The sequence below is a fragment of the Zeugodacus cucurbitae genome, chromosome 3 (assembly GCF_028554725.1).
Source record: "Zeugodacus cucurbitae isolate PBARC_wt_2022May chromosome 3, idZeuCucr1.2, whole genome shotgun sequence".
Lineage (NCBI taxonomy): Eukaryota > Metazoa > Arthropoda > Insecta > Diptera > Tephritidae > Zeugodacus > Zeugodacus cucurbitae.
In genome coordinates this window covers 46,367,174-46,378,406 of record NC_071668.1, presented here as the reverse complement: position 1 = coordinate 46,378,406, position 11,233 = coordinate 46,367,174, and the positions used below count along the sequence as shown (strand labels likewise).

General features: G+C 34.3%; 1 protein-coding gene across 2 annotated transcripts; it reads right to left on the bottom strand.

Annotated features, from left to right (window-relative positions):
* Positions 1 to 1,755: 1,755 nt before the first annotated feature.
* LOC105220106 (serine protease easter) lies at positions 1,756 to 10,975 on the bottom strand. 2 transcript variants are annotated; one of them, XM_011196524.3, is made up of 6 exons: positions 10,786 to 10,975; positions 8,189 to 8,349; positions 7,576 to 7,630; positions 4,677 to 4,825; positions 4,313 to 4,463; positions 1,756 to 2,545 (listed from the first exon to the last, which is right to left on the bottom strand). In XM_011196524.3, exons 1-6 carry the CDS (start codon positions 10,859 to 10,861, stop codon positions 1,830 to 1,832), a joined length of 1,308 nt encoding a protein of 435 aa, XP_011194826.2. In that variant the 5' UTR covers positions 10,862 to 10,975; the 3' UTR covers positions 1,756 to 1,829. The 2 variants fall into 2 exon arrangements, with proteins under 2 accessions (XP_011194826.2, XP_028901450.2); XM_029045617.2 differs by lacking the exons at positions 7,576 to 7,630; positions 8,189 to 8,349.
* Positions 10,976 to 11,233: the final 258 nt, after the last annotated feature.

Below are 11,233 nucleotides of genomic sequence, written 5' to 3'. Positions count from 1 at the left end.
GAAAAAATATTAGATCGAAGTATTTGAGAAAAAGCTAGGTAAGTACCCCGGGGCACTTAAGTGGGATTCATTTAAGTGCCTTTCCCGCTTAAGTGTCCTAAAAGTCTTGCATGTTAAGAAGGGGCACTTAAGCGGGGATTACTGTATTGTTTGATTTGTTTTCAAATCGATTATTCAGATTTTCGAGTATCCGGATTATCCCCTGATTTTATTTGATTCGGACAAACGGCATTCTACTGTATGTAAATCTAAATAAACATTTTAAATTAACATTATATACATTGTTATCTATTGGAATTTCCCAGAACGAGATGTTCTGCCGAAATCAACAAGATGTCAAAATGTAATTTTGATTTATGGTAAGGTCATTATATAGAGTTTTTCAATAAGAACGCCAAGGCGGCCAATTGACTGGACCATTTCGTGAGATAACACGTTGGTTTCAATAAATCGATTGTGACATTCGCTGTGTCTCTTGTGGCACCGTCCTGTTGGAACCACATATTGTCCAAGTCCATCCAATTCGTTCAAAAAATATTCGGTTATAATTGAGTAGTAGCGATTCCTATTCACTGTAAACTGCCGGTGTTGATCCAATTCGTAATTTTTTCGGGATCCAATGACTCATGGAATACGTGTGGATTGCTGCCTGACCAATAACGCATATTTTGCTTATTGAACAAGCCATTCAGCCAAAAATATGCCTCAACGCTACATAGGTCGTAGAGCTCTCAAAGTTGAAGTCACTGACTCCGAATTTCGGTAGCAAATTTTAATATTTTCGACCCGTTGTTGGATCGTATTTCTTTCCATGGCAAACCTTACTGAAGAAAAATGTTAACAGAGCGGTGAAAACTATGGCGTCTTTTGATGTCCCTATCGGCCTACTTTTGTAGCGTCCCTTTTGAAAGCCCCTTAGATTGGTGAGGAGGACCGATAAAAACATATGGCAAACAAGACACATCGTAAGCTTGACAGAAAAATTATACAAATACATCCTTGAAATAATAATAAAAGGTAGATTATATCCTTTTATTTATAATTATAATTAATAAAATTAAATAAATCCAAGATCTCGAATAAAGTAAGTTTGATCAAATACGCAGTTCTCCAGAGTATCATTGTAGGGTATGCATTCGGTGAAAACAATAACTGTAAATATACACACGAGAGGTTAATTTGCGTATACTTCCAACTAAATTCGAATGCATTTTTATTCTCTCGCAACATGTTGCACAAAGTTTTTATACTATTTTATACACCAAACGGTTGTTTGTATGCCCTTATTCTAAACGATGCTAATTAATATTAACCAAATAACAAATAAATTTTGTCATACTATACCCCAAACAACGATTCCGTCTTCTGTTCTTATGTAATTGTCCACCTTCACATGCTTCACATTGACAATAGTCGGGGAATTCCCAAAAAACGATTTAGCTGCGGATTTTTTCTTGATATGCCACTTTATCTTCACACAAAAAAGTTTAAATATGCCGTTGATGATTTAGATTAAGATAAAGAATTATTTTTAAAGCATGAAGTATAAGTTATAAAATGTAAACAAGCATAGTATATTACTTAAGATTTTAAGGCGGCACTTCTTAATATGGTTTTTTCTTCCATACGATTAACGATTTGGTAGGTAATATAGAGTCTCTAACTAAACTACTCCATTTCGACTTCTAAACATCGCTAACTAAACTTTTAGCTATTTTAACACAGTATCTCTATTGGAAAACGTATATTAAAATCTTCTGTAATCAACTCAGAGCTTTGTTTATTGAATTGAAGTCACATTCTAAAAGTGCATATTACAATTAAGCATTTTATTTTCTAATGGTATTTTGTATCCAGCTAATGAAAGTATCCACTCGAGTGTAAACGCCAGGGAATCCTTTTTGTCCACATGGTGTCGGACCAAATGAAATGACTCCAACCAGAATGAATGATTCCCTTCCGTTGAATGATTGACCAATCATTAGTGGACCGCCAGAGTCACCATTACACGAGTCGACACCTTTCTCACCGCCCGCACATATTTGAGTATTATCTATGTCCATACGGTATTTGGCTTTGCATCTTTCCAGGTTTTCTCCTCGTATCAATGCTTTTAATTTCTTTTGGCTCTTACGAAATTGTTCCGTTAGTCCCCAACCCGCAATGCCCATAGTTACGTCATCGTAATTACTTGTTGAAAAGGTTGTGCTCTCCGGTAAACAAATAGGACTCGTGAAATTATTGTAATTGACTTTCTCTTGAAGACGCAGTAAGGCGATATCATATTTTTTGATTGTATCATTGTATAGTGGATGACATATTTCTTCCTCAATACTAAAATCAATAGGTGGATCCGAACAAAGTTGATTGCCCCTTCTATCAAATTGGCAATCTTGTGATGTCTCTACATCCCATTCACCCAAACGAACTCCAGTTAGGCGCCAATTTGCAGGAATTACTTGTTTTCTAACACAATGTGCTGCCGTTACAACATAGCGATCATTAATGAGACTAGCACCGCAACGAAAAACTTTCTCACCGTTTGCTGAAAAAAAGAGACGAAACTAAAAATTATAACCAGTAAGCAAATAAAGTAATAGAAGTATATGTATATTGATTAGTCTGAATGGACCACATTCAATCCTGCCATTATTATTATACTAGCAGACCCGGCCACACGTTTTTGGGGCTAGGTATACATTAAATTGAGTTGGTCCAATCTTGGCTTCGGCGACGATATTGATTACTCGAGGTCGATTTATGTTACGCAGCATGATGACAACTCACACTACTTTTAATTGCAAAGTGAGTGTTGATAGTTCAGGCAATTTTAAATAGTTTGGGATAATTGATTACGTTATCCTGGTTTGTAGCTGTGTCAACTCTCTTGGACCGAAATTCTAAATTGTCGCATTAATTGTCATTTATCAGTCAGGAAAAATTCTCTTTCGAGTCAATGAAGTTACAGAAATCTGTTGGAAATGCTATTAATCTATCGAGGTGTCAACTGCGACCCTACCATTTCCAACTGATTCTACAATCCCAATTTGATATTGTTGTAAAAACACTCATATGTTAGTGGTTAGTTGGCGATTCTTTATGTGTCACCACAAATTAAATGATTTTAGGTATGCGATTAGCCCGTCAGTAACAGTTGATCCAGGAATAATTGGAAGAGTCTGGTGTAAATCACCATAAACGTTCATCGGCAATCAAGATCTTTTAAAGTCCTGTGCAGTACCTCCAGCGACTTCTTGAATATTTGGAAAATCTTCGTTATAGCGCTATTTTTGGCGATTTTGCCAACTGGTGTTTCGTTCATTTGCAATTTAGGAGTAATTTCAAGGCCGAATGTGCCGTTTGTTTGCCTACTAATAGGTGCCAAGATGCCCCGAAAATGAGTGAAATTGGTTCTGGAATTACATCAGCCCTCATATACTATATATGATGATTTTCTATTGGACTTTATGCCGAATATATAGGCCAAATTTCGAGAGTATAAAATATTCGGTTGGACCCGAACTTAGCCTTTCCTTATTTGTTACAAATTGTTTTGGGCTATCGATACAACCTTATACAATTGAACAATAACAAAAATATTTTAACAAAGCAACATTGACAACCTTCAAAATATTATTTTTTTGTTTTGTCTTTATATATTTTTCTTGTCAACTCGAATAAAATTATCTTATTATTATCTTCCTCGCAATTTTTCCATATTTACTCACTCTCTAGTCTTTTCCTGGCCTTCCACGAATATTTCAAGAATAAAATTAGCCAGATCGGTTTGGCCGTTCTCGACTTTTTGCGAGACTAACGAACAGCAATTCATGTTTATATTATATTTCTGTAACTGTAAATTAGAAGTAAAACAAATTGTTAATTATTAATATCTCCTAACTAAATTTCATCAAAATCCGTTCAGCCGTTTAGGCATGATAGAGCAAAACTCCCAGCACAAACCATAAAAAATGATCTTTTTGATCTTATATCCGTTTTTAGGTAACCATCTATTACCTTACTAAATTTCATCAAAATCAATTTAGTTATCTGCCTACTGCCCATCTCCTAAGAACGATGGCGTGATTATTTATAGCCTATGACCATTTCTAGGTTATCATCTATCACCATACCAAATTTCATCAAAATCCGTTCAGCCGTTTAGGCATGAAAGAGTAACAGACAGACAGAGTTACTTTCGCATTTATAATATTAATATGGATATGGATTAATTATATGTATGTATATTGAAAAAATATATGTATGTATATATACATATTTACATAAAGTTAACTAGAACGAGTGTTCTAACCTTTCGTGTATATAAGCAAAGCCGTCCATGGGAATTCATCAATATCCGTCGTGGTTCCACCATAAATGCGCCCAGTTAACGAAGTTTTTCCACAATTCGGGGGCAAAAGCAATTCTTCCCGATCAATCTTCGGCGGGTCGGGGCAGCATACCTAAATACAGTAATATGGTATTTAAAAAAGTAGGAAACAGAGATGTATTTGATATGACAACGATGTTTAAAAAACCAAGAAGAAAATATATTTTAAATTATACCCTTGTACCAATGTTACTACTATAAAGCTATTAATTAAATTGTTAATCTAATAATTTTGACGGTGATCAAATATAAAGTGTGATGCATTTTTGGATGACGTTTTTCTTACCTGTCGTGTTCCCTGTCTACACACGCTTTTGGTTAAGAAATCTTTTTCGTCAGTCGATAAATTTTCTTTCACTAACGGTAATAGGGAACCACATTCAATGATAGAAATGCAACGTCCTTTTTTGCCATTCGGAGTTTCGCAATCATTTTCTGTAAAATAAATGTATGTATGTATATACATATACATATATATGTATGCATACTAGAGCTCTTGGTATTCGACTAATCGACTAACCGAATTAACCGAATAGGGCATTATTCGAATAATAATATTCGGTTTGCACTATTCGGATAGTCATCAGTCATCGACTATTCGATTAACTGCTCATTTTCGACTATTCGGTTAACCGTTCGTTGTCGACTATTCGAATAGTGCAAGTTCATTAATTTTCTTATTTTTATTGAAAAAACTGAAACATTAAAACTAACAAAAAACTCGCTTTAAAATACAAAAAATAACAATGATTTCACGGGATCCATTAAGTAATGACAAACTAGTTTTTAACCATTTCAACTAGGCGAATGTATTAAATCACTATTTCTCATAAAACGTCTATTTTGATATAGGAATGTTAAAAGGTTAACATTTGTTGCTTGCAAGCAGCTTCTACGTGGTGTCACAATGTTTCCAGCAATGGAGAACGTCCTCTCTGATTATGATAAAGTAGCTGGAATACGGAAAATCAAAGGTTTTAGACTGCAAACAATTTTCATTTATTCGAATAGTGACAGTATAACTATTCGAATAACCGCAGTAGAACGACTATTCGAATAGTCGGAACATCGCGACTAACCGAATAGTGCTAACCGGTTAATATTCGTACGAACGGTTACAAACCGGATATTCGAATAATCGGTTTTCAGGTTAATCGAATAATTTTAAGAGCCCTAATGCATACATATAAAGGGTGATTTTTTAAGAGCTTGATAACTTTTTAAAAAAAAAAAACGCATAAAATTTGCAAAATCTCATCGGTTCTTTATTTGAAACGTTAGATTGGTTCATGACATTTACTTTTTGAAGATAATTTCATTTAAATGTTGACCGCGGCTGCGTCTTAGGTGGTCCATTCGGAAAGTCCAATTTTGGGCAACTTTTTCGAGCATTTCGGCCGGAATAGCCCGAATTTCTTCGGAAATGTTGTCTTCCAAAGCTGGAATAGTTGCTGGCTTATTTCTGTAGACTTTAGACTTGACGTAGCCCCACAAAAAATAGTCTAAAGGCGTTAAATCGCATGATCTTGGTGGCCAACTTACGGGTCCATTTCTTGAGATGAATTGTTCTCCGAAGTTTTCCCTCAAAATGGCCATAGAATCGCGAGCTGTGTGGCATGTAGCGCCATCTTGTTGAAACCACATGTCAACCAAGTTCAGTTCTTCCATTTTTGGCAACAAAAAGTTTGTTAGCATCGAACGATAGCGATCGCCATTCACCGTAACGTTGCGTCCAACAGCATCTTTGAAAAAATACGGTCCAATGATTCCACCAGCGTACAAACCACACCAAACAGTGCATTTTTCGGGATGCATGGGCAGTTCTTGAACGGCTTCTGGTTGCTCTTCACCCCAAATGCGGCAATTTTGCTTATTTACGTAGCCATTCAACCAGAAATGAGCCTCATCGCTGAACAAAATTTGTCGATAAACACATTTCGAACCGAACACTGATTTTGGTAATAAAATTCAATGATTTGCAAGCGTTGCTCGTTAGTAAGTCTATTCATGATGAAATGTCAAAGCATACTGAGCATCTTTCTCTTTGACACCATGTCTGAAATCCCACGTGATCTGTCAAATACTAATGCATGAAAATCCTAACCTCAAAAAAATCACCCGTTATAAAATGTATATAGAAAAGTAAAAATGCACCCGTATAATCTGCAACGTACTTGTGGATTTGTATACTCTCGCAAAATGATGCACACGGTATTATCGTTCATTAAAGTTGCTCGTAATACCTAAAACTAAAAAGGCTAGAAATTGAGTTATATACACATGAATGTATATCAAAATGATCAGGACAATGCGGCACGCGACAAGCGCCTGAGTTTTGCCAAAAAAAAAAACATTTTCGGTGGCGCTAAGAATGATCAAAGGACTTATTCAGTGATAAAAAACCATTTAATTTAGATTCAAATACTATTAACTTGACAACAAACTTAAAAGTTAACTTGGAAACTTTGATATTTATCAAAGCAGAAAAGTTTTGATGTTTTGACTTCATTTGTTAGCAACATAGTCCCGCTATCCCTCGTTTCAGAGAGACAACTGAACTTTTCGAAAAAAATACTCTTCTCGATGTTTTCTTTTTTCGTAAGAGTTTTTCTTTATTCTTGATGTTTTTACTTATATTAATAATTAGCAGACCGCTCCGGCTTCGCACGATTTTAAACAAACATTTCAAAAGTTATAAGTTTTTACACTTATACATACACCCTCTCCCATACATATGTACTTTCCCGTTTCTTGCGTGAGTTCATATAAAAAAAGTAAAATGAGGAAAATTCAAACAGGAAATTATATTTTATTTGTAATCAGCTAAAACTTATTACGACCTCTAGTTTTTGATGTCCGTTGCCTTTCTCCCTGATTATGAAGGCGTTGGGGACGTTCAGAGTTCGACTGCCTAGTGTGAGCTTGTATATTTCTATTAAGACGCTGCACACGCTCCATTCTCGACCCTCAAGCGCGAACTTGGGAGGTTTTGAAATTTTTTACACTATTTTATATTACTATTTCCAGAAAGTTGATATTCTAGCAATAAATATAGCCTATGTTACTCGGGGTGAATGTAGCTAGTAGAATTGCAGAATGTAGTAGAATTGAAATCGGCACAGTCGTTTTTGAGTTTATTCAATACAAATCTATCCTCTTTATAATAGTAGTATAGATACACCAACCTGGTTTTTCTTCCAAAATATTAATACGAGCTTGCTGAGACCTTGGGCAGCAAACCTTAAAATAAAAGTAAACGAAAACCAATCAATGATATTCTTACGCTAAAAATATGTATTACATATGTATGCATATAGTCTTTTTGACAAACTCTTTCATAAAGCATAAGTACTGATGTGTGTAGGTATAAAGCGCTAAATAAAGATATTACTCTTATGAATTTGAATTAATAAAGCATCATATGAATAAAAAATATAAAATAATAATATTGACTGATTGGCAGAGAATCATCTATGTACTTTTAATTAGGACTTATACTGGAAGGAATCACCGAGAAGTGTCCAGCTTTGACCAGTAAGAGAGAAATTGTGTTCTTTTGGCGTTGTCCTACCAAGTGGCACACATCGATAGTGAACCTCCGTTGGAAGGTTCTTATGTATTCACATTATACATACATTGTGTAGACTAACAGGCCGATTAATCGGCATCAGCATCAGTAATTACTACCAATTTATGTCTAAGGCGAATGATTTTGCTGGAGAAAATTACATTTAAGAGAAGCTCGAGAAAATAGTTCGTCAAAGTTTTTTGGTTGAAGCATCAATGTGTTGTACTTACCAGAATACTCTTACCAAGTTCACCACATCTACTCCGTCTTAAAAATAGCATTTCCGGTTCTTCTAAATTGGGTTTAACTACGTTATAAAGTACAGGACATTTATGTATTAACATGCATTCACCGGGTGCGCCGTTTGGCGTTTCGCACGCTCCATAACTCTCTTCGGTTTGAAAGATAAATTAATATAGAAAATTATGTGTAGTCTTCTAAGTAATATATGTCAGTAATATATATAAGGAAATAACTCATAACACTAGTTTACAGTCCTTTTTCGACTGTGATGTTGGAAGCTGTTTCTTGGTAATTTTGTATTGCTAAAACCCAAAATGATATCTAAATGATTTTTTTTAATTATTAAGTTATATTAATTACATTATGTACCAAAGCAACTTGTGTTCACAATAAAATTGCGTACTATTGTTTAAAACGCCAAGTCCGGAAAGTTCACTTTTTAGAAGTGTTGTAGTCAAGGAGTGTAAGGGCCAGAATTAATAAATTAGCATCGCAATGTACTTTGCCTACACCCAACCAAATCTTTTAACTTATTGCTTCTTAATTTGTAAACTCTAGTTCACATTTAAATCGGAATGTTATGCTACTGCTTGTACTAGCATATTATGCCTGCGAGTTGTGGAGATGTCGCTTTTGTTTTAACCTTGGACTCTTTCACGTCGCTGTCGATGAGATGAGTCAGTTGTAATTATACTCTCGCAATAAAAGTTGCTAAGAGAGTATTATAGTTTTGTTCACATAACGGTTGTTTGTAACACCTAAAACTAAACGAGTTAGATATAGGGTTATGTATACCAAAGTGATCAGACTAACGAGTAGATTTGAAACCCGCAATCTCGTATCTCGTAAACAAATAAAGCTATATAACTCAAACTTTCTGCAGTCATTTCCCTTACGCCTACTTCCCATATAACTCAATTTTGAATTCCATCTGATTACTTCAGTTTATAGCATATACAGTGGAACTTCTCTAACCCGAATCACCATAGTCCACAAAAAACTTCGAGTTAGAGAGACTTCGAGGTATAGAATTTTCATTAAAACTTACATTTTTTCAAAAGCTGTAAAGTATAGATTTATACACAGTTTTCTTAATTTATTTCGCATAAAGTTTTGTGTATATATCCACAAAACATAAATTCTGTATTTTTATTTGTTGCACTTTGCTATTGTTTGGCTCTTGACGTCGGTATCTCATGCCTTTGTTATACGATTTATAAAATCTATAAATGTAATATCATATTTTTTGTTCGCCTCCATACGAATGTAGGGACTCTTTTAAAATTGTTCCTTGATAGTAACATTTTATATTTTGTATTATGTCCTGGTCGAAAAGTTCGAATTATGGAAGGAAATTTGTATGAAATTTGACTTCTATTGCCAATTCAAAAGTTCGAGTTATGGAGATCTTCGACTTGTAGAAGTTCGAGTAATGGAAGTTCCACTGTATAATACATTAGGAATCAATGAATATGGCGGAATAAAACTTTACACAACTACTGTATTTGAGCTTCAAAATCACTTGTGTGAAAATTGTCGAGATCGGACTATGTTTTCAAGTTCACTAATATCGAACATGTAGAACTCAGTGCTTAAGTGTAATTTTTCACTGAAAATATCGGTAAATCTCTAATGTATTTTAATTTAATTCAGAGGGAATCTTTTTCTTTTAATTTTGTGTCTCTGTACCAAAAATGGTTAACTTCGGGTCTTAACGTCCCCTAGCTCCCATATACCTTATATTCGGATGATCAAACTATCGACGGGCTTTATACCACATATATCGGTTAATATGTGAGATATCTTAGCAAAATTATGTGAGCGTATAGTTTTGGATATTGTGTACCTTGGTGGTGAAAATGAGTGAAATCGGTTCAGGAATTACCTCAGCCCTCATATACTATTTATGATGATTATATGGGTCAAATTGGTTAGTAAAATTTCATCTATAAATTGCGAGAGTGTAAAATGTTCGGTTCCACCCGAACTTAGCCTCTCCTTACTTGTTGCGCTTTAATTTATACCAATTATGTCGATTAATATTTGAGAAATCTTACCAAAATTGAGTTAGATTGTGACACCTAGCACAAGATGATTTGGAAGCCAATACATTTCTCTATACCAAATAGACGGTACAATTCAACAATATTTACGTTCAGAAAAATTATATATTGTCTTCGACAACATATAATAGGGCAGAGAGAGAGTAGAAGAAACTTTCACTAGGCGATTTCGAATAGGAATGTAAATTGTGAATGTTGATTGAAGTAATGTATTACATTTAATTATTTCTTATAATAATAAAATAACTGAAATTAATAGTTTAGTTAGTTGAATTCACTATCTCGTCATATTGATCAGTAGAACCGTTTCTCTATAAAGAACTATTTTGTCCTATATATTTTAATATTTAATTAAGAAAGAGAACAACCCTAACTGCATTCCACAATTTGCAAATGCTATGTATGAACACTTTATATATTTACATTTATTAAATTTTCGCATATATACCAAATTGGTGATAAGACATTAACGGCTTTGAGAGTGCTCAGAGCTGCATGATTTGAAAATTCACAAATCTTACCCGCAGAAACTGTACCGAAAACACTCCAAGTTAATGTAAGTAGAACAGCGATATTCCTCAAGGAGTTCATTTTCATTAAACCCAGTATTTAGTATATATCTAAATGCATATAATTTCGTTTCCAATCAAAAAATATGGATATTGAGAGCACTGTATTTCACAAGCGTCGACTTTCAACGAGATTTAAATGCACACTGATTAAATCAAATAAATTACATGGGTATGTAAGGAGCATACATACATACGTACACGAATGCACTCGATTCGTGGTTGACACATATATGAACACACAAACGTATGTATGTAAAGGGTGATTTTTTAAGAGCTTGATAACTTTTTTAAAAAAAAAAACGCATAAAATAAATCTCATCGGTTCTTTATTTGAAACGTTAGATTGGTTCATGACATTTACTTTTTGAAGATAATTTCATTTAAATGTTGACCGCGG

What these genes read in the sequence shown, in the direction of transcription:
- LOC105220106 (XM_011196524.3), bottom strand. Translation starts at nt 10,861, where the DNA reads ATGAAAATGAACTCCTTGAGGAATATCGCTGTTCTACTTACATTAACT. An exon ending in TATTTTGGAAGAAAAACCAG is followed by an intron (nt 4,826 to 7,575) that starts GTTGGTGTATCT and finishes TTTATTTTACAG; the next exon opens with AAAATGATTGCGAAACTCCG. An exon ending in TTTGCTTATATACACGAAAG is followed by an intron (nt 2,546 to 4,312) that starts GTTAGAACACTC and finishes TCTTTTTTTCAG; the next exon opens with CAAACGGTGAGAAAGTTTTT.